At 40.9% G+C, this 24888-nt stretch overlaps 1 protein-coding gene across 1 annotated transcript in view; it reads right to left on the reverse strand.

Annotated features, from left to right (window-relative positions):
- The window catches only part of ADIPOR2 (adiponectin receptor 2), a 42234-nt gene extending 17391 nt beyond the window's left edge, over positions 1-24843 (reverse strand). The window contains exons 1-2 of the mRNA XM_005421020.2: positions 24734-24843; positions 2582-2817 (exon numbers count right to left, since the gene is read on the reverse strand). Of these exons, the coding sequence (XP_005421077.1) occupies positions 2582-2749 (168 nt within the window). The 5' untranslated portion in view covers positions 2750-2817; positions 24734-24843. The remainder of the gene's footprint in view (positions 1-2581; positions 2818-24733) is intronic.
- Positions 24844-24888: the final 45 nt, after the last annotated feature.

Consider the following 24888-nt stretch of genomic DNA (forward strand, 5'->3'; position numbering starts at 1 on the left):
TAGGGAAAGGAATCTTGTATAGGAGAGTTCGGAGAAGATTTTATGTAATAGGTAATAGGAGGCACTGGGAAAACAAACAATGCCATATTATCACAGGATAAAAATATACATCTTTTTACACCAACACCTCAAGTCCTAAGCCCAGTACAATTTAGAACACATATTTACTATGATAAAAGCTTTTCCTAAGTAGAAGCATTTACAAGAATATTAAATGACAACAGTGGTTCCACCATCAAGACACGACACAGCCCTCACTGCCTTCCCTCACCCAACATGGAATTGTTGCCACCAGCCCCATCGTGGCTGCATTCAGAGTGGGCACTACCTGAGACCTTTGAAAGGCTATGTTTAGCTTGGGTGCCACCTAGCCAAGAACAAAATCCTTGTATTACTGTTATCTGAGCATGAATCTCTTCCAGACCAGAGGAAAATGAACTAGAAGTCAGGCTAATGAACTAATACACATTACTCTGCTGAGACAGATGCACAGAGCCAGAATGCACAGCAGAGCAAAGAGGGAATCCAAGCTGACATTTGAGCAACAGCTGTGCTGAGGCTTACACAAGGCAGAGGAAGATGTATAGCATAATGTTTTTTCCAGATCATCTGGAACACTGCAGAATATCACATAATAAAGGCCATTTGGCAAGCCAATATTGGCACTTTTGACAGCAAAATGTTTTGGGATGATCCATTAGAAGCATCAATTATTCAGCCTTTTAAGACAAAAAACAATTTAAGGACATCACACTAACAAACCCAAGATATCACTGAGGACTGGAATAAAAGGACGAAAAAAAATTTTTTAAAGCACAAGGCCATATATGGCAGAGAAAGTGATGCAGATTAAGATGTAATAGCAAGACCCAAATGGCAAAAACAAACTTCTGTGACAGCACCTCAGGAGACTAGGAAAGAGAAATCAAACACGAGAAAGCCAAACATTTGTAGTGAGCCAAAATGAAAAAAACCACAAACATTTGTTGTATGGATGAAAGAAAAAAAAATCAAAAAGACAACATGTGCTACAAATGCCTGAAAGAGAGGAGGAAAATATTTCAACTGTTTCATTGCCAAAATGTTAGAATTTTGATTCAGCCAGATAATTTCTGTTTAGCTAAGCAATGTACAGAAAGAACTAAAGCACATAATCAACTATGGACTTTTACCTTGGGTGTTCCATCCACAGGCTACAGGTAACTCATTATTCAACCAGGAAAGTCAGAGACAAGAATGAAAACAGCCTTCAAAGCAGATGATCCCAACACACCAACAGATAAACACGTAAATTCAAAATATCTGCTAGCACAATTCAACTTTTCTTTTTCTAACCATTTTTTCCAAGACTTTGCCCCTTAAACCCATGTTCCACACCCTTCTACAAAATGGAAAAAGACTCTGGGTGTTTCCCTCATCAGGATACTGAGAATGTTCTAGAGAAGTTATTGCAGTACAACTGTGAGTGCATTGGCTTGGCTTACTAGACATGAATAGCAATCCTGACTTCTCATTACAAGAATGCTTGGAACTCAATTCTGTAAGGGCTCCAACTCATCAAGCTGAGAAGGCAAATACCAGTTCTCATGTCAGCTGATCCATGGGCCCTGCAAACACCCAGAACTTGTGGCAAATGCAATTACAGCCACAGCCCAACACACATTAAGTAGCACCAGCATGTTTTTGCTGCTGGCTAAAACCACACAGTTGCTGTGACTGAGTTGATACAGTAAACTCATTAATCCATGATAAACTGGATAGTGAGCCTCAGATGAATGCCTCTTCCACTTAACTATGCTGATATCCATCTGAATATATCCTCGGAGAAGCATTAATTACAGTTCTGGAAATCTCTAACCAGAAGGTACTTTTCTCCAGTGCTTGGACTGTATCTTTGTAGAACACCTAATAAAGCTGAGGATTTCCTTCTGCATGTTGTGGCTGCTAAAATTTATAAAGGTTCATGCACCAAAAACTTGCAGACATTGACACTGGCTCAGAAAATCTGTGAGACAACAACTGCTGAAGATTGGGAGAATGTCCTAGGAAGTAACACAAGGGGCTTCCCCATCCTTTTGCTCTGCCTTGTGAGTCTGTTACTAGCTACTGTCTGAGGTAAGATATCATGCACTGTTCAGTCTAATTACAGCAAGAATGCTTGCAAACAGATTTTTCTGTCCTAATCATCAAAAAGATACCAATCAGCCAAGGTTCTGATTACATGCAGCCAGAGCCAATACTTCTCCTTTCACTTACAATTAATTGAAAATTGCAGAACAAATATCTTTTTGTATGAACAGCATTTCAGCAGAACACAAACCAATACAAGTCCCATTTCTTTGAGGACAAAATAAAAACATAAAAGCTGGTAAAACTAGTTATGCCTAGTCTTGTCACCCAAGTTCCCATACATTTATTCAACTGAATACTTCTGGAACCTTCCTGGTATTATTACAGTTACTTAGCAGGTAATAAAAGGTTGCAGGCTCATGGTCCAAAAGTTAGATTACAACACTGAAGTGCTTAGGTCAAAACTCATTTTTCCTAGAAAACCTAACAGGTAATCAATCATATGACTTACATTTTCCTGGTCAGAAGACAGTGGTGTCTCCACTAGAAGAAGGCTCTCTTGAGAGCTGTCCTCTTCAAAGGCTGCCTGTGTGGTTGCAGGGTCAGACATGTGTCCTTTTCTGAGCCGCAGACCTGGCTCTGCAGAACCGGCATTATCGAGTTCCGTTGGTTCGTTCATGAGATGCTGGAGGCCTTCTCAAATATTCTCTTTCCTCTTGGTTCAGTTTGGCTGATTATGTCTTGGCTCTGAAAGAAAAAATCATTTGTGTAACTCAACTGAAGTTAAAAAGAGGAATGCAGAAGTTGGCTGGAAGAAGAGCTTGCTTACAAGCTACCAAACAGCTATGACAACTGCTTTTATATGTGCCCAAAATCCCACAGGATCAATTACACACATTTCTACACTGCTGGGTAATGAATTCTCATCCTGAGACCACTAACAGTTTCATACCCTTCTGTTTAACACAAGTTAAACACAACTTTGAAAGGTGACAGAAAGTGAGCTTCAAAAAGCAGTAAATCTACAAAACCACAGTCAACTTCTATGAATTATTTCTACAAAATTGCAAGCAGCAGGCTGTTAATATTATTTAGAAATACACTACTTATCACAGGTACTCTATAATTACTGTATTTTTGCAGGTATGAAGCTCATACCCAAGCTCAATCATCCAGACTAGGTTTCACCAAACTAGGACATGAAGTACTAGTAATAGCAATGAAGCAAAGCTCAAGCAGAGCTCAAGCAGCAACTAATTTTAGACAAACTGCAAGGAGGGCAGTAGTACACGGTGTGATTATGCTTCCCTTGCTTAAATTAACATGGTCACAATCACTGCAAGGAATGGGTTTGTATCTTTACTTGTGCAAGGAATTAGAGCAGACAAATTTACACATTGTTCATTCCATCAGAGCAATCAAAAACAGGTAAATCCCCCAGAAAACAATAGCCCATGGTTCCTACTCAGAGAAGTAACTGTCTTCTACACTTACATCCTTGCAAAAAGGATTCAGGGTAAATTTAACTCAAAATGCTAAAGATTTGGTCAAATTTACAGAAAATTGATGACAACTGTTAATCTTAGCCCTCATCAAGAGTATTTTTGGTTACCCATTTGTTTTGTACACCCCTGTGTGGTGCCACTTCAGCAGCCAGTTCAGAGAGACCTGTTAGACAGTGGCAGCCTCGGGAAGCACCATCTCCAGAGAACTCTGCAGTCTGAGTGCCAGAAAGCATCAGAATGTATTATGAGAGTGAAGCCACAGCTGAGGCTTCAGAATCACTCTGAATGACAATCTATTCTTTTTGCACTAATCACCTGGTGTCATTACAGCAGCACCTAAGTGCTCTGATGTGACTAACACACAACATTAAGACAACCCATCTAACAAGTTTTAACTTGCCAGTATGCATAATTCAATTGGAATTTTACTGCCCAATAAAACATGCTGAAATTTGTCATAATGTAGGAGGGAAAATTAAAAATATAAGATGGGGAATTGATATTGGCAGTTTTGTAATAAAATGTCACCTCCAAAAAGCCAATAAATAATGTATTCTGTCCTTACAGGAACTCATTTCATTTACATATGATCACTGCAAGATAATTCTCAGCTCTGACAAATGGGCTATAGTTAATTTTGCTGCAGCAGTTTGTAATATTATATCCCCTCAGCTGCCTGGCAATCCTCAGAGGAGAGAGCTGCTAATGAGCAGGTAACAGACTCTGCAGAACTAAATGATACCTCAAGTTGTCCGAGTTCAGTATGGCACAGTGCTTTAATCACCCAGGATGGTAAGGTGACAATGTGACAGCAGAGCAGATGGCATCCCCACCTTCCTGCCACCTTCACTGCAGGGTCAGCAACCTCCATCTGAGATGCAACAGCTAAAATGGCCACAGCTGTTTACTTGGTAAACACAAGAGCCACAGGAGAATTAAGAGGAGGTTTAGCAACATTACACAGGAAGCTCAGTGAAGGAGTTGAGCAAGAAGATTTTAAGAGCAGGAACAAATATTCAGGAAGCCACAGAACTGAAATCTTAACTGGTTTTCTCATATTTCAAGCAGCCAATTCACAATTCTATTTTTATGCAAGAAACATGAAGACATAATCACACTGCCATTTGGCAAAACTGATGTTAGAAAGAGTAAGCAACAACTACAGTTTGAAATTAAACTAATGGGCATCTTAATTTAAAAAGCAACCTATAAGAGACAATTTCAGTACAGTACTGTGCTGGTTTTGGCTGGGGCAATCATTACATTGATGGAGCCTTTCCTGATGGGATGGCTGAACACCTGCCTGCCCATGGGAAGTGGTGAAGGAATTCCTTGGTTTGCTTTGCTTGTATCCACAACTTTTGCTTCACTTACTGAACTGTCTTTATGTGAACCCACAGGTTCTCTCTTTTATGATTCTCTCTCCCACCCCACTGGGGCAGAGTGAGCAAGCAGCTGTGTGGGTCTTGGTTGCCCACTGGGGTTACACCACAATAAGTACACTGAACCAATCTGAAACTGTAGCTAAAACCAGCAAAATGCAAGTAAGCAGAGCAGGTGGTTATAAACAACAGTTACACACAGGCACACCCCCTGCCTCCTATTCCACACATTTCAAACAGGTAGTCAGTAGAAACAGCCCTAGTTAGTTCCACAGATTGGGCAATTTCATGAGACATTTAACCAGCAAGTTTTACTGGTTCTCCTTTCAGCCAGATTTAAGCAATAGCATTGCCACTGTGTGCTGCAGCACCGGCAATATTGCCTAATAGCTGTCCTTACATCACCTCTGTGACATTGTGAGAGCAGTGCTCCGGGACACAGCACAGCCACACAACAGGCTGAACCACATTTGGCCAAGATGCTTGCAAAAGGCTCTCCTAATAAAATAGATAGAGGAATGCCAATTTACATCAGGCCTTGAGGATTTACTTCACCAGCACTCACTGCCAAGTATTCACTAAGGTTAAAAATAAAAGATGCATTTCACCTCCAGAGAGTCAGATTTGCATTGAGCAGCAGAGCTGATCTTCAGAGCTCTGCAGAAATAGAAGCTGCTGTTTCTTGAAATGACAGTGAGATTGTTCAGTGAACTAAGATGTTTCCATGCAGGATCCTCACAGTGCTAAATACGCTTGCCCTAAATGAGCATGCAAAGGTAAGCAAGATAAAAGCTAATCCAAAAGAACCACTACTGGGTTTCACTTCTTTTAAAAAATGTACTCCTGACTGAATGGAACTGGAAGGTGCCAACACAGAAGTGCAAATAGCCTGAAGTATTTGTTCACAAATGAAAGAAGGCAGTGAAGATTATGAACAGAAAAGGCATAGGCAGTCTGAGTTCTATCATAAAGTTTCTATGACTCACAGCTCAGTGAAGGATGACCTTTTCCTAAGAAATGAGGAAGTACTCCTAAGTATAGCAGAATCTAACCAGGAGATGATGGTTGAACCATTGTGAGGATACTTACTGCCCCATTCTACCTAAGACTGCACAGTTCACAAAAACAAAAGCTAGAAAATGGAAAGCTATAGAACACTTGAGGTCTTGGAAAATACTGTTTTGTGTCTCATGAAGATTATCAACCTCATAAATGAAATCCTTCAACGTTTTTTGTAGCATGCAAATTAAAGGTTTCATTAAAATTAGCTTCCATTTAAAGAGGAAGTTGCCATGATGACTTAAAATCTACTTAATGACTGCATCCATAATATCAGCATGTAGATGAATCAGTGAGTTCCTGCTGTGCTTAAAATAAGCTGAGAAAAGCATCTACAGAGTTTGGTCTGTTGGGTTTTTTAATACAAAAAACTTCTAAATGCTCCATCAGCTTTTAGAAAGGACTTGGCAGTTTCATGCAAGCAGGGTTCTAAACACAGCCTAGAAACACAAAATGAGGCTTTAGTCAATTCAGTGTGCTGCTGCCTTGCCACAGCCCTAGGAGCAGCCTCAGCTGCTCCCTGCACCCCAGTCGAGCATCAGCCAGCCCCACAGGAGCACAGTCAGTGCCAGTCTGAGGCTCAGCCCTGCCATCTTTCCAAAGAGAACTAGAAGGCAGCATTATTTCAGCATCCACTGCAGCTGTGCAATGTCACAGGAGTCAACACCCACAACTACAGCATATCTGGGAGACTGCTTCACTCCTAAAGATGATAAGGAAAGACTAGTTAGCCAGACTTAAGCACCACAGGATAATGCCATTCTTCTCTGTATGACACTCCCTAGGGTAAGCACTGCAGCCCTTCCAAGCTCCCAGAACTCACCTGGCACAGGGACTGATTTACTGCCTCAGCTAAAGGATGACACATGGTAGTAAAACAAAGAAAACACATTAACAGTAGTGTTTGTAATTAAATTTAAAAGATCTGTCACTCCCTTTTGAGGATAAAACGGTCCTAGATGGTCAGACTACCTCCCACTACCCCTAAGCAAAGCAATCTCTCCAGTACTCCACTTTTGTCAGTATGTCAGTCACTCTTTCTTGTAAATAGCATGAGAATGATCCTCAGAAGGTATTTAATTCTAGCTGGTATTTGGAAGAAGAATTAAAATTGCTTCTCCCTACAATTCCCTCTCAACTGCCTTACAGGCAGAAACTTTCCTGCTCAGGTAGGCAATGGCATCCACTGCAGGCTCTTTCCTTGCTGATCCTCGCCCAAAGCAGCCATTAAAGCGGCATAAACAATGTATACACAGTGGGTGATTCCTCCTAAGATTAGCTCGTTCCCTCTAACAGACCTTAAGTTATCAGAAGAACAAAAGACTATAATGAAAATTTCAGGCTACACATTTCTCAGAACATTCATTAATGCTTAATATTTAATGAAGGGCTTGAGTGCCTGAAAAATCTTGTAAGGGAAGCTGTATCAATCTACAAACCGTGCCTTGCCTGTGTCCATGTGCCATGACAGCTACAAACATGCCAGTGGAGTGGCAAAGCTGATTGAAATAAGACTTCTAAGATGTTTAGGCAAGGCCTTAGGAACAGAATAGGCACAATTCCCTTCCCAGAACTGTCAGCACAGGCACAAATGGCAGAGCACTTCCACTACAACCCATGGACAGACTGACTGGGAAAAGAACACAGTCTGTTTTGTGCCTATGGAACAGCTGATTCTGGCTACCTTGAGTGAAATAAGGTATACTAACTGAAATGCAGTTCTCTTGGAACATTGTATTTCTACTACTATCTTCTGGTTGTCACAAGTTGTCCCTCAATAATAGTATTCTAACACCAACTTGAAATAAGGGACTTTTATCTTTTTTTTTTTTTGGTTTTTTTTTGTGGTTTTTTTTTTTTTGTTTGTTTGTTTGTTTTTTTTGTTTTTTTGGTTTTTTTTTTTTTTAAATTTAACAGTCTTGAGCTTTTTCAATTCAGGAGTTAAAACATCCACAGTTAACATTCCAAAGCTACAATCAAAAACAAAGCAAATAAGGGTTTGTATGAACGGGAGGGGAAGGAAATTCTCACAGAGGACTTTGTTTTCTCAATGTACCCTAAAGGAAAAGTACAAATCAGCCTGTAAAAATTCTTTGGAGGTCATCTTTAACAAAGAGGAACAATGAGGAAGTAATCCAACACCTCTTTTCTTGATGTAATTTCCCTAGATAAAGAGGCATCTACAAAACAAAGATTAGACTCCCGCAGAGGGTCAGTGGCCAAAAAGCTGTCTTTTTAACTTGTAAACTGTCACTGGAACTTCAGCCCGAGCTATTTCACAGCAGGCTGCAGAGGCAAACAATCAAGCACATTCTGATGCATTTGGATTCAAAGAAAGGGAACAAGCCAGCAGCCTGCCTGCATTATCGAAATGCTTCCATTTCAGAGGATCCCATTGCATTGTTACAACATTTGTCCAATTTGTACTGCAAACCGGACCCTGTTTTTTTAACTGAGTAAAGAGTTATGTCAGAGGTTGGCCCACCCCCAGAGCACAATGTCCAGCCCTTACAGATTGGATGACTGCTGTAAATCAGTTCTACTCTTCAATAAACCAAAACCAAGTGAATTGTCACAAAAGCAGTACAGAACTGAGAACAGAAGTTCAAGTTCTTTTCACATTACATTCCACAAATATCCACAGCCCAGATCTGGAAAACTTGCTTTTGGTTCATTTTTCATTAAGTGGCTCAGCTTCTCCAAGTGAAAAAATCCCATCTTTTTCTCTTTTATGATTTTATTTCTATGGTATGCTACTCACATCAACTTGCTTCATGGCTGCCAACAACAAAAAGATGCAGTTCTTCTATGCTAGTAACACTTGGGATCACAGACTGTCTACAAGTGAAAGACTGAAATTAAACATCACTTTCCTCTTAAGAGAAAATTCAGAATACATACTTTTTTCAGAATACATACTTGCATCCAATTCACAAAAGTGTTGGGTGGAAATGAAGAATCCAAAGCATTTGGAGCAGGCATTAAAATGCAGAGCTACACCATGAAACTGAGGTTACTTCCTTTAACCCTCTACAGAGAGAATCTTTGCATAGGAATGTAAAGGGCACCAACATAACAGCAATCCATAGGCAAGCATACCCCTACCCTTCCTCCTAGGAAGCCCGAGTTCCAATCTCTAAAAACTGAACCAAGATCTTTTACTGCTCCAGAAAATGCTCCAAGGCCTGGAGCAATTGTACAAAGACAAACACTGCATCCATGCTTTTAAAACCAAAGAGGAATATGCACTTTTCCGGCTGCAAACTTCCAACAGCAATCATTAGGACAGCTGCCTTCAGCACTTCTCAGTGGACATCTCTTTATTTAGGTGTGCAGATTTAAGGCCTGGCTGGTGCCCAGAGGGGCAGTTCCACTTTCCCCTCTTGGGGCAATAAACAGCTCCACTTCTCCCAGCTGCCCACCCCAGAGGCACTCTGATGTTTGTCACAAGCCCTTCCAGGTGACTCTGGAAAAACATTAACCAGTGGAGGGGAACGAGACCATCATTTGCCATGAAATGCTGTCACACACATCAACTGCAGTGGCTCAAAGGCCTGCTGGGGAAACAGCCGGGACAAGGTGCCCAAGGGCAGCACCCCACTCCCAAAGGTTTAACTGTATACATGTATTTTTTTATAGATATTTTATAGATATTATTTTATATGTATTTTTGTAATCTATTAAAAAAATGGCAGTTATCTGTTGGCCCTAACCTTTAATTGTTATTAATGTACACATCATGGCCTTTATTACAACCTGTTGACCAGGGGCAGACCACACCTGGCACAGCAAACCAGCACCTTACCAAGATCACTCATTTTAATAGAGGCCAGGTTGTAAAAAGCTGATACTCTTTCCAGTTTTTGGAAGCACCTGCTCTCTAGCTTTATTGATAATCTTTACTCATAAGGTTGTGAGCTTGCTCATCAGTGTTTTGTTTTGTGGCCAACAGGTCAGGTTTGCAAAATGTTTCTATTCCCATATTAGTAGAAAAATAAGAATGAAGCAGTTACTGCTTCACTTGCCCTCAGCAATGGCATTTCTTCAGCTGAAAACAGCACATATCCCTCTCCTCAAAGGTCATAATGTTGATTTGCCACAAATCAGACAACTAAAAAGTTGCTACTTTTCTGTAGCAAAAATGCTACAGGAACACTGTAGAAATAGCATCCACATCCACAGAATTGTATCAGTCTAGGATCAAAAAAGGGGTGCATCATCTTTCAGATTCCTTTTTAACAACCAAAATTCAAGGAAAAGAAACATATCCACCATAACTAGACTGCATCTAATTTATGCCAATTACAAGCAGATTTAGTCAAGTGCCTGAAGTTCCACATAAGTCCAGGAAAGGCTACTTATTAATTACTTTACTTCCTTAATGCAATATCCAGAGAATAATTTCAGTTTTTAAAGATAAATATTGTTGAGAATTAGAAAAGCTGATGTGAACATTTAGTCTTCCCTACATTTAGTGGCCCTCCTCCAGATATAAATTTATTTCCTGGTAACATAGTTCATCTTGAATTCTGAAACAAAACCAAGGACACTGATATAAGACACCAGTGATGCAATTTAAAAGCAGAAATATTAAGTTAATCTTTTACTTTCTACTGTCCTATGACTAAGGAGAGATTTCAAAACACCCAAGTCTCCTAATGAGAATACTGCTAAAATGAAGTAGGGCTGTAGCTTGAACTCAAAACACATCTGCAGGTCCAGGACCAAGAGACTCACACAAAATGTCATCTTGCTGTGGTTTGTTTGACCAAAATACTTTCTGCTAGTACCACTGTGTTCCCCACAGAGGTTTTTGCTGCAGTGCGTGGTCTAACCAGTACAGCTATCCCAGTGTAAATTCTAAGACTGAAACAGTTTAAGATCATGAACATGTTCCATGTTAACTTACAAGCAATCAGGAAGCATTTTGTGAATATACACGTTAGATGTTTTCCATGACTTAACACCACTTATTGGTGCATTCAGACAATCATTTCGGGATCTCTTTCAACTCAAAAAAAAAAAAAAACCAACCCTCAAAACCAGAAAAAAATCCCCAAACACACAGTGAAATTGAAAAAAAATGCTGTAAATTAGCTGGGCAATGAGGAGCACCTATCTTCTAATACTTTCAGTGCAAAAAAATTTGTTGTGTCCTTACTTTGAAGCATGTAATTGCCATCCACCCTTTGTAACAGAGCTACACTGCTTGCTAAGCACAATGAGGACTTGGATTAGTGACATTGGATTAGTGACAATCAGCACCAATACAGGAAAATAAAGATTATTTTTTTCTGTCAAACTATTTACAGAAGATAATTTACAACATAAAACTCCAACGACAGCAGATTAAGCAAAAAAATCCTCAAGGGAAACAGACACAAAGTTTACACTTACGAAAATCTCTTATTACAAAACAACAATAAAGGCTTGATTTCACATAAACAGAAAAAGTTGATGTTAGACACCCAGGTTGCCTTAATCACACATGGAATGCAGCATTTACTCTAATTATGAAATTCACCAAAGAAAACACAGCATTATGTGAGGCATTCCCAGTAAGCAGTGTTAGATATATATCATAGTTAAACACGACTGGCTACCCTCACACCTACACAGCTCCCCACAAGGCAAGGTTAGACAGAATTGCTCCAGGATTGTTTGCTCCTGCTCGAGAGCCTGGAATCATAACAGGGTCAGCAACACCCTTCCTAGACTTGCAAGTGACATGCAGGGATGTGGGGACAAGGAAAGAGGGGAAAACCATAACCATGCAGCCCTGTGAATGCAGCAACGCCAGCAGGAGCCCATGTGCTCCCCATGGAGCCACAAGGCCAGCACTGAGGTCTAGCAGGCTTCCTCTGTAAGAACTTCAGCTTTTATGCAGCTTAGCTGTGACAGCAGCTCTTCCAAGTGCCCAGATGCCATTTTCTTGTTTACCTTGGTGTGATTTAACCTCTAGCTCTATTCCACAGAAAGAGGAATTTCCAGTGGTGTTGAGAAATACTGGCCTAGCATGCCAACAGTGGAGAAGGAGGATGCAGTGCACAGGAGCACAGGCATGGGATATGAGACAGGACACAGCCTGGCCACCAGGAGACCCCACAGCTAAAGAACTCATCAATGCACAGTTAAAAAATGCAGACCTGCAGCTGGGCAAACCTGGCTTTAGAGGAAACAAAGAAATTGTACCTAACATACATAAAGGGGACTATATATAATAAATTCAGAGATAACCTGAAGCTTTAGACCAATGAAGAAAGAAAAGAGGAATAAAAGCATATTAGCAAAGATAGCAAGGAAACTCAAGCGGATCCCAGAGAGAGGAAAAAGAAACAGGCAACATCCAGATCATACTCCCCCCAAGAAATGACTCCTAGGGCTGATAACCTCCATTACCCTCTCCAGCAGTCCAAAGCTGCTGACCTAAAGACCCAGAGCAGCAATGGAAGGGTGAAAATAAATCACAGAGAAGAGAGAGAAACCAAAAAGTCCATGTGTTACAATTTTAGCTGCATTTTCATGTATGCAGCTGCAACATTCTTCTTAGAAACATTAGTCAGACTTCAGAAAGAAAAACTAAGTCCCACTGTTAAGATTTCCATTGTACCAGCAATAAATTCTGGGCCATACCTGCACACATGTCACTTTTATAAACAGACACATACACAAGGGGCACTCCCTCTTTGTCCACAAACAAGAACATAACAACAAAGGTGAAGGAATGCAAGACTCCATCCATTGTTGTCTTTAAGTGTTACAGGAAAATTACAATAGAATAACAAGGTCTGAAACAGCCCCAGGAAAAGCAACCAAATGGGCCACCTGAACTGACAACATTCTCAGCCCAGAGAGGGAACTCTGTGCTGGGGGGACCTGTCAGTGCTGTTTTGTACCTAAGAGCCTTTCACACACATGTACAGGTTACTACAGCAGCACCCAAACACAAACCAGTGAGCCTGGCATTCACTGCCTGTGCTTTCTGTTGGCAGAAAGAATCTCTAGATATCACAGGAGACACTCCATTGCTTTAAGAAACTTTAAGAACAGGAAGGAAACATGGCCAAGTCGATAAGCTTTCACAAACTTAAGAGTAGGAAGGGTAGGAATTTCAGTTGATTTCCTGGACAAGGGCCCAGACAAGGAACACGAGCAGAAAGCAAGAACTGGGTCAGCAAACTACTGAATAGTTATTTGTCCTACTTTTCAAATACTTACTGAAGGTACTCTTGAACAACTGCATCTGTAAGGGGTGTTAATTCATGTAGAACTACACAGATAAGCTGCTCTGCAAAGAAAAAAATACCTTAGGCTGACAACATCTACTGTCAATGGAGTTAGCAAATAAAGAACCTCTTTCTAGGATGAGTTTGTTCTCTCTCTGTAAGAAAAATAACCTATCTAATGTCATTTTGATGTGAAGACAAGCTACTGTATCAATGGGTGTGACCGAGATGCAACACAGCTCTTTAGATTCACCTGATATGCACAGACAGACAGACAGAAGACACAGGCTAAGCTTCCCAGCAGAGGCTGAGTGCTACATATAGAAGCCAGGCACTAATTTGTATGCCAGAGATGTACCCAGCTGAGTTCTCTGGCTGAGAACTCCATACAGGGGTCAGAGCTGAACAGAGCAAAGCCACTGCCTTACCCACTTGTATCCCCAGGTTCACCACTATGGAAAGCATGAAAGGCTCTTCCAATACTGACAGCACAGCACTGGCACACATGATTTTGGGAAAAAAGGAGACAATAACAGACTCTAAGTTCTAAGACAGTCAATAAGCAGTGCTGTGAATTTAATACAAGACAAAAAAGCAGAAGGAAAACCTTGGAAGACCTTCAACCTGCCCAGATAACCAGGCAAGCCCTGACCTATGCAGAGAAGCAAGCAGCTGTAGCTAAGTAAACAAGTAAGAAATGAAACAAGCCTTGAACTTACGAAACACAAAATTCAATATCTATTTTTAATATGTGTTAGTTAATGTGTAATGTTTTGTAAGTTTTACATCACATTTTACACATTTACTACATTATTTGAGAGAAGGTTTCCTTTGTGATAGGAAAGAAAGCTTTAGGTGAAACCAGAGGTGACCACTCAAAACTGCAGTTAAGATTTCAACAAAGCACAAGGTTTCTTGATCTTTGTGTCTACAACAACAGCACCATCCCAAACAACAGTAAGAAAAATTAAGATACCAGCCACTGCCCATCAACCAAGGTCAGGTCACACAGAGTTAGCAGATCAGGCTGGGTGACCTCAAACACAAAAAAATTACTTTTGACACAACAACAGGCAAACCTTGGAACCCTTTGCTACAGGATGAGGATCCACAGGGAAAATGGACAAATATGCAGTGTAAATCCATCAAGCACATGAAGCCACCTTTAGCTCTAAAAACCTCTCTGAATACCAGTGCATGTCTGTGTTGCTTGCACACTCATGCTCAGAAGCTATTTTCTTCCTTGGGGAAGGACATCCTCACAAAAAACTCTCTAGAATAGAGCTCTCTCTGAGGAAGGACAGCAAAGGGCCTAATGCATACAAACAAAATAAAACAGGAAGGAAGTCAAATTATTATGAGACAGAAAACAAAAATGTCTGTAGAAGAAAGGATGAAGGCTGGAACAGAAAATTTCCTAGGGACAGCAGGCAAAGCACCCTAAGAACACCAACAGCTTCCAAAGGCATCCAAGAAGCCAGCAGGCACTACCCTGAGAGCCTCTGGCCAGCAACTTACATAAGAGGACAAGGGGAAAGAAAAAACCTATGGCTGCCAGGTTTTTGCCTTCTCCCCTGAATGGTCAGCTTGGCTGGGTGGCCCTGCAGCTTGGCCAGGGTTCAGACTCGAAGGGTACAACCAGAAAGGTCAGGGACAGAGCACAGTCAAAGGCTCGGTTAGAGGTGCTGCAAGCTGGCACATTTGGCAGCCTCACGTCAGGATTTCAGCCTGCAGTGACCCGGGCCACGAACACAGCCAGGCACAGCTCTCACACTGCCCACACCTCAGCCCCAGTGACACCCACAGCCTGCTGAGCACAACCAGCACAAAGCTGCTGGGTCTCTCTGCTCCAGGGAGGTCTTGTCACTTTGAGCATGGGTGACACACAGGGGCAGGAAAACTGAGCGAGTGAAGCACCAGAACAGAAAGATGTTTTTGCAGCAGGGCTTGGAGGCAGGGTGGGTATCACACAGCCTGCTTGGATTACACACAAGAGGGTGCTCAGAGAGTCTCAGGAGACAGAAGCCTAAGCAGCAACTCCACAATGAAGGCAGAATCCTGAGCCAGAGGTAGCTTTACTAGTTTATATTATAGCTCCCCTGGAATTTCAAGTTGCAATGAAATTAACTTGCTTTTTTCTAGAGACTTGAAGAAATCAAAACACTCAATATGCCCTAATGTTTGTTCTTACATACAGATTAGATAAAATCTGTTAACTATGATTTTTAACTTCTTTCAGCATACAGCAATTTCACACAGCAAAAATTTGATGTCACTGATTTCCACTGACAAAAGTCAGAACAGTAGGTGCAAATGGAAAAGAAAAAACTAACCAAAAAACCACCACCTTGTTTAAAAAAAAAAAACGACAACCCTAACTGACAAAACTGAAAAACAAACAAATTCATTGCCACAGTTTTCCTCCTGAAGGGGAAAAGAATGACACCTTCCAGTCCTGTCTCTGACTGTTTTATATTCTCCTGCGGCTCACTTCAACAATCAGCTCCAATCTGGAAGCCCCACTTGTCACACACTGTCACCCTGTTACAGAAACATTCAAATTCCTCTTAAGCCTCATTTCTGAGAAACACAACAGAGAACAACGAAACAGACAGATCTTGTACCTTCCACATGGAGTAATACACACAGCAGTTATCTCAACCACTGCAATAATTTTCCCCAACACACCTGCTCTCTTGATAAACAGCTGTGCTACCTGTGAGGAAGGTAGCCTCAAATTCCTCCCTGGCTCTTGATGTTTGTATTCAAGCTTGGGAAGGTTACAGCCCAAGATTCCCACAAGAAAGATGTGTCATCAACATGAAGGCTGTTTCTCCAAGAAAACAAAACCCTATGTAATAAATTTACGTAGAAAGGGGAAAATATCCCAAGAGTATGTGTCCTATGCAGCAGCTTGTAAACATTTACATCACAGTGGATGACAAAATGCATGCATTCATCTAAATTAACACCCTTCCATTTTTGTAGGCTCACTCACCCAGATAACTTTGACTTAAACTCCACACAGTTACAGCTAAATTGCATAAAGATGCATCAGCATAAAACCAAGGAAAGCAGGAAATTTTCAACCATCTCCACTATATCATTCTCTACAAAATGTTCAACTTAACTCCAAATACCATATCTTATGCAAACTCTCTGCCAAACAAATCTCTGCCTCGGTACTTGTTAAAGCTGATTTATTACTGTCAAATACATTAATCTGCATGTTAATCTGCCTCAGGTCACTTGAAGTTAGTGAAAAGGGACCTCTGTCAAGCCATATAAAATGTTGCTTTTGGTCCACATGGGAGTTTGAAATCAGAGCTTGGGAGAGATCCTCTATGACATAAATATTATAGCACGAAAACAGCAAGGAACGCAGAAGACTTCCTGTAATCCATTTCCATTTTCTCTGCTTCACTTCATGGCATGTTGTTAAAGCCTAAAAATTTCCCTAAATGAAGGCTGAGTTTATCTTAGGATCCTGTGTCACTGGAGTTGTAAAGCACCAGCATGACAGCTTCAATCTGACATTCATTGCACTCCAGTGGAGGAGGGAAGGCTTGTAATTTATACAACCTACTTCATCCATACTGCAAGTAGTACACCAGTCAGAAAATCTGGCTCCAACATTACACACACCACATTATGTACACTGAGTGCTGGTAATATTTCTATACAAAGCCTCACATCCAGCAGTTTTAAACCTCCCCAGTTGCATGGCTTCCTTATTCAACATTTCCAACAGAAAGCAGAACTGGTTTTCACTAGCCGACCACTTGCTTCCTAATATAATCAATTCTCTAGACAACTTACCAGACGATCCAAGATTTCAGTGCAAACAAATCAAAAGTTCAAAGATGAATAAAGACTGCTGGGCAATCCCTGAAGAGAAGAAGTTTTAACATACACATCCTGCATGTTTGCTTAGCAACTGGATCACCATAAGCAGCACAATATATTGGTATTGGTCCATTACCTGTCACATCCCCTGAAGAAGCAGTCTCGGATGCAAGCAGCAGCAATGAGTATACTCCCCACCTTTCCTTTTTATGCTTGCCTAGTAATTAATTTTAAGTGCCAGCAATTCTCAATTGCTCCATCATTAGCATGACTAAATGTCATTCTACAACAGGAATTATGCAACTATGCTTTGGTCAACCCCAAATACCACCACTGTTACCTGTGACTCTGAATGCTGTAACAAATAACATGCTTATGAACTGTGCATTTATTACAAAGACATTACTTCCATTACTGCCCAATTCATGAGTCCCTTGTGCTTCAAATGAGAAAGTGTTACCTCAAAACAGGATCTTCAAGAAGGAAGATGAGCTTTAAGGAAGTTTTAATGTCTACATGTGATAGCCTCTCAAAATGTAATGTGGTTTCCAGTGGTAGTACAAGAACTACTGGACACATCCCACTTACTGCTAAAAGAACAGGAATGTGGAATTGTGCCTTTTCAAGGATGGCCTTAGCCTACAGAAAACACTCATGTGAGTCTTGCAGGCAGATAAGCCCTCAGGCACTTGTATAATAATGAACTATTGAAGCAGAGCCAAGACATGAGTTTTCAGAGGAAAACAGTCATGGGTTCTGTGATCATGCTTTGCTTCTCACAATGACTTTACTGTGACGTGTAACAAGGGGCTGTTTGATCCAGTCAACCAGTCCAGAAAAAGTCAGCTGGAAAGGGCTTACAAGGAGGAATGAAAAACTAATGTGCTTTGAGAGCATCTTGTACCACCTTTCCAACAGCATTTTAAGGCTCTGCTGCCCCCAACCCAACACGTGTCCTGGTTATTCACAGTCTTGCAGAGCTCTACTGCTGCATCAACCCTGACCTTATCTGAGATTGTGAAGTATTATCTGTGACAGTCTTGTACATCCCCTCCCTTTGCCCACACTGACCTGTACCCTGAAGTCCTTCCAAATCAGTTGACACAACTGGCATTTTCAGCAGCATCACATGCTTGGTGCTTGGGACACAAACAGTTATGCCAGGCCTCTGAAACTTGGTCAGCTTCTCTTGCTGCCCATCAAGGATAAATTTAACTTTAAATTGGGGTTGCCTTCAAGACAGAATACATCCTACCCTTAAACTCTAGAGCATAGGTTCAAGGCGAAACTAGAAGAGTTTTACAGACAAAGTAACTAAAACCAATAGACATTGCCTCAGATACTTTAGCAACAAGTCACTGCCTACTGAGTCAAAGATTTCTTTTGTAACCCAGAAAGTTTTAACATTTTATTACTGATTACAGTCCTGTTTGATATAAGAACACCAGAAGAAACACCTATAAAAAATCCTAACAGAGAGAAATGAGGCTTTAGCAAATCACACTCTGTGTTTCTGGGGGATGATCTAAAAAGAGAACAAATAATTGGCATGTATTTATATTTAAATAATATTGTATTTATATTTAAATTTCCTCTCTTTACCAAAAATGTATTTGAAAATTGCCCCTTGAGAAAAACCTTACAAATCAAGTCTAAGATACCTAGCAACTTCCTTCCCCACATAAGTGAAGCTCGTAAAAAGGAAAGGATTTTTATAAGACATCTCTTCTTGAACTATTTCTGTAATGCTGCAGATTTCACATGGTTGCCAATTAAAATGTCACAGAGCAGGAAGTCAAGGAGCAGTTGCACTTAACCACGGACATTAAGATAACCATGACACAAGCCTTTTTCAGCATCCTCCTTCTAGCTTGGAGCATATAAAGGTCAGAAAACCACTAAGTAAAGCTTTTGTTGACTTTGTTATGCTTTTCTCAACTCTCAGAACACTCACCTCCGAAATAATCCATTTTGTTCCCCACTGAAGGTACAGTTGGCCGAAAGCCAAGAGTTGGCATTTTGTCACACAACTACTTTAATAAAAATTATGAATAGGCTCTTACTTTGATTTCTACAATCATGTTCCATTAAAACAAAAAACTATTTGCCTAAAAGATTAATATTGAGAACAGCGTAACATTGCTGTGACCAGCCTTACAATGCCATATGCCATACTAGAGAACACACAGACAGACAAATAATTCTTAAACTAACACAATTTGCAAAGCACATTGTTCTTTACAAGCAAATTGCCTGTATCATCTCATAACTTCTGGAAGTACCAGATTCCACCACCACTAACCCACCTCCACAGCTTTAGCATTGGTCCAAGTAATACATGCCCACAAATTCCACCAGCCATGGAGACAAACACATAAATTAGGAAAGAAAACAGAAAAAGTGAATCCTTCCGTTTACACCTGGGAATGGCAACTGCTCAGTCTCAGGAGCAGCCCACCAGGAAATGCAGGGTAGTGTTCTTCATGACAAAACCATACCTAAGCTGTCAGCTGAGAGATGCTGAAATGCATGTGACTCTTCATTCCAAGTCCTACTAGCCAGCCACTCCCTTGTTCCTTGTTCCAAATGCTGAAATCCCTCTCCTGCAGCTAAAAGCCTGCCAGGACTCTCAGGACTGACACACAGCCAGTCTCAGCTATGCTCATCTTTGCACTGCATTTTCAAACAGCTCCCACTGCTGTGCAGGAGATATGGATACAGTTCTAGTACAGGCAAGAGTTAAAGATTAACTTATGGAATTTTACCACCATTCAGATTTAATCTAAGTAGCCAGAGTTGGTATTTGCTCTCAAAAGACACCTTTTACTGCTTCTCTTCAACTATCTCATTTCCATCACAAGTTCTGCATTTTACAAAAAAACAGAGACAATGTACAGACATATGTGATCTTGAAATCCTTATCATGGTTACACATCCCAAAATCTAGTATCACCTACTAAACAGTTTGAAGAAATCAAAGGAGCACAAGTAAGGGCCTTCAATGAAGTTTGTGGAATTACATGAAGAAAATATTTCCTAGCAGGAAGGCCCATGGCTCGTTCCCTCAAGGAACAGCCTGTTACTCAAATATCCATAAACATCCAGTTTACTAACACACACTTACTACAACATTTTGAGAAAAATCAAACTTGACAAATAAAAAAATCCATCAGTAAGGAGCTAAAACAGGAACTATGCCAGAATGCTGTCATTAAAACAGAGAAAAGCCCACAAAAGGCTCCTACCAGCAAAATGACCCTTATCTAGAGGTTGTAGAACTGCTTAACACATCCAGTGATCTCCTAAAAAATTCCACAGCACATAAATTGTCATCTTCTAGACCCAAACAGAGCAGCACAATTGACCTTGGCTTCAAACAAAGAATGGCAGTCTCTGCAATCCTCTAAGCAGATGGAACCAACATGTTGGGGAAAAAGAGCATTTCATTTGGTTAAGAAGGAGAAAAACTAGATGAACAGATATGAGAAATTGCTTTGGTGTACTTGTGATAAAGCAGCCTAGTGACACCTTATCTTTGCATATATGCAGATGATCACAGATACCCTCAGAAAAACAACCATTTCACAACAAACCACTCTGGCAGACAGCTGGACTCTCACAGGATCTATTCAAATGCAGGCAACACTGTAACATTATGAGATCTACATCTGGTGTACCTTTGGTTTTCACCATTAGGTGGGAAACATGAACACTTAGCATTTTGAGATAAAATACTAGCAGAAAGATAATAAAGCAGGGGGAAAAAGGAAGCAGCCTTTCCTGTAGCAGGCTTGCAATGCACTCAGATGTGCTGGCAGAACACTGAAATACCCACTCTGAGTATTCAGATATGACTTTCAGCCCATTCTGCAAGTAAATTGTCTACTCTCTTGCCTACTGCTGTCTAAAGGTACCTCAGAGCCAATGATTACAGCTCTGCCTGTTCCAACACTTTCCTCCTGTAAATAGTGCCTGACTATTTTCTGTTCTCACAAGGGCTTAATTAGTCCTGTTCACAGAGAGCTACAGCAGCTGGCACATCCCAGCAGACTCCAGTGCATTTTCACAGCTATTGAAATCCATCTGAACCATGCAGCAAATTTTTCTACACTAACAATTCTGTGTCCTGTGAAATTTACATCCACCCATACGTTTGAAGAACCCTTTCTGCAGTCAATTTAACCTGGATAGGTTAAATTTTAACAGGGGGGGATACCTTTAACAGGACAGCCCTGAGATGTCCCAAAATCACTGACACACATGCAGTTCACAGAAGTCCAAAGAATCCTGCCTGGTCAGAAAAAGAGACCCTCTCCTCCACCAACAGAGCAGCAGAGACCTGCAACTCCAGAATACATGAGTAATCATGTTAAACCAAAAAGCAAAATACTATTTCAACATATAATATTTGCTTTTCATATTTCTGAGCACCTTAATTTGCCAACTCGCTTCAAGTTCTTTGTTGTTTCTCAACTCAAGTAGCAACAGCATAAGCTGTGTGGCACCTCCTTTCCTGAGAGAGGCTGCCTGCTTATCACCTCACCAGCTGCCAACGTGCTGAGAAGCCCTCTGCAAACAGAAAGTCTGTCACCCTGTCCTGAAAGGGAACCTTCAGGTTCATCGTCAAGCTGGGCTAAGATTATATTTGTTATGTCAAACCATTGAGACAAACTTTCCAGAAAATATATGTACTCACTGGGCAAGTTCAGTTTTAGAGTTACATGATGGTGAAAGTCTGCATCTCACACTCCACAACCCAGAAGGCAGGAGGTTGCTCTCTTCAAAGCTCTGTATCAGGAACTATGTGAAAACAACTCACCTCCTGCTTCTTATTAGCTTACACACTGATCTGCAACATCCTACTTCAAAAGTCAAATGTTCCAGTAGTAGGAGCGTATTCAAGTAAACAAATGAGAGTTCAAAATGTTTTCAGGAATCACTTTCTTGAAGAATTGGAACTAGAATCTTATTTGTTTCCATATTCTTTTCTGAAAACCAGTTTCTTTGTTAAACTTCTCTTGACAGAATGCTTTAAAAAGCAGAAGCAGTCACCATGTTAAGTACAACCAGCTGAAATAAGTCTTGTAAAAAGACAAAGCATTTAAAACAAGTTCTATCAGAAAACAATACTTTAATAGTCCTTCCCTTAAACACTGTCCCAAATATTTTTTCATAATCACCACCATTATCTTGTGCAACGTCTTTTCAAATCTACCAACACCGTCTGTCAGATAACTCACTGAATGACTCAGACAGACACTTTCAAATCACAAATACTCAAAACTGCTATTTCCATTTCAGAACTACTTCTGTTCAAGGATTTGAATTGCTGATGGCATAATAATCCAACGACCTCCTGAAGTTTCCTTATCAAGATTTCCCCCATGCACAAACAGCATGTCCACTGACGAAAGCCAGCCTTGTGCTTTGCACAGTGCCTTGGACAATATGGTTATGCAATCCAAAACCCATAAAACTTGCCAAATTTTTAGTGCCTAATATTGAGTGTCTTTGTACATGAATGCTTGACACAGCTCCTTGAACATGCAACTGAAGACATGAGATAACAGCAGAGATCCCAGCACTAAAATCACTTGGATTACATGCCCTGCCAATTCCCATTAATTTTCCCTCATCACAGATCTACAGAAACGCTTGCCTAGAGCAACCACAGGCTTTCCAAAGCTCAGCCTTCTAATCCTGTGTCCAGGAGTCAGGCTTTCAGTCTGAATCTCACCCACACTGCCAAAACCACTGGTCACTAGCCACTTGGCATACTCACAGCAATGTCACCAGCTCAACAGCACTGATTCAAGTCCATTAGGGCAAAGGCTGGGGTGTGGGGTGAGGGAAAGCCCCATGGGTCTGGCTCTCTTGTCTCTTTAAGACAATCTAAGCTTCCCTACCCATGGCATTTTAAATCTATATTTGAGAATATACATATAATATATAAGAATCTGCTGGAGAAATTTTCACCATGAAAGGTTTTGCTTGAAGTACGCCAAAAATACACTCTTGTCCTTCACACCACATTATGTTTTCAGATCTGATTTACGCTCAGAAAGCATCATTTTGAAAACCTGGGCTAGGTTGGGATGCAGCTTTTAGCTCCTCCATCACTTATTCTGATTCAGTTTTCCATATTAGCAACTATCCTCCATGGCTTTCACAGCAAAGCTGCCAACAACCATATTCACAACCATATTTAGTTGTCAGCTCAGACAATAATAATTTCTGTATTGTACCAACTAATCAATCTTACAGCTCCAACACAACAATGACCTCCTTTTAAGTTGCCTACTAACACACACTTATAGTCTTCTTACAGGTTTAAGTGTCACAGAACAGATGAAGTTCACACATTGTTAATAAGTTATCCCTATAATGCAAACACCACAGCAGGAAATCATCTTAACTGCAAGTGGCTGGCAACCCTACAGGAAAAGAAAAAAAAGGAACTCGTAACACAAACTTCCTTTCTCCTATAAACAAGGCTAGGTCACAGCCAAAGATAACAAGGAAAACTGGCCATGTTTCATGATCGTGCTGCACCCATAACTCCAAGACACAACGCCTACTTTTGTTGATCACAAACATATTTTGCTCTGTTACAGCAGCTACCACAAATCTGAAGTAGTCTCAATAAGCTTCTGCAGCAAACAAGCACCTCCACACTGAAATACTACAGAAGGGACTCTGAGGATTTTTACAACTCTGAGTGCTGTGCAGCACACAGCTCTTTAGTGACTTCCAGAACAGACCTGTGAAGCCCAGAGCCAGGACGAAGCCAGAAATTCGATACTCCCTGACACTGACTACAGCAAGGGAGTGAAAACAGCAGTTTAAATTACACTCTAAGACATCGACTCAAAACCAGATTATGCCAAGAAGGCTTTGCCCAGAGGGCCTGGCCAGTTTCATAAAATTCGATCCATTTTTAAAAATACACAACACGGCTGTGATACACAAGACAATTCAGCTGCCTGAAAAGCTTCAATGCTGCACCGAAGAACACAAAGTTTCTTTAAACGAGAGGTAACATCTAAAAGCTTTTCTGCTGTGTGACAAGTGCATGATAGTTTACATACACAAAGTGACAAAAAAAAGTTCTAATTTAATATAAATGGTTTTCTCAAAACAAATGCCCACACCTCTACGGAAGCTACAAAATCATCTGACTTGTAAGGCAAAGACAAGCACAAGAAGAAACTAACACTGCTTGAAAACCCCAGCAAAGAACAACAGCTGTCATCTCTTCTTTGTTTTCCAGCCGATTACCATATGTTTCAACGTCTTTGTTGTTCATCCCAAGCAAACAAGAGATAAACACCTGATTCTCACAGGAATAAAAAAAAAAAAAGAACAAAACTTTTTTAAAAGTTTCTTCTGATGCCACTTGAGAATATCCAAACTGTGCTTACCCTAATATCAAATATTTATATTACATTATCTACTGTTAGTAACTCCAGTGTTTATAGATATAAGCACTTAAAAACACTCTGCTGTCAAAAAGGGCTTCCATACTGTGCAAGCGGAGGAATTATTACTTCTCTTGCCTCCGTAAGAAGCTTTCAGGCGCAGCAGCAGATTTCCCTGCCCTCACAAGCAACAAGTGCACGGAAGGCTATAAACAAGACCCACTTACGGTGCTCTTGACCCACTTAGAGCGCTCCACTGGCCCAAAGCCTCCTCCCGCAGCCGGCGATTCCCGGTGTTCCGCCGTGCCCCGAACGCACCCGCTGCCTGAGGGCTCCGCTCGCCCGCAGGGCCCGGCCCGGCCCGGCGCGGCCAGCGCCCTCC

This window comes from Geospiza fortis, unplaced genomic scaffold (assembly GCF_000277835.1).
Source record: "Geospiza fortis unplaced genomic scaffold, GeoFor_1.0 scaffold10, whole genome shotgun sequence".
Taxonomy (NCBI): Eukaryota; Metazoa; Chordata; class Aves; order Passeriformes; family Thraupidae; genus Geospiza; species Geospiza fortis.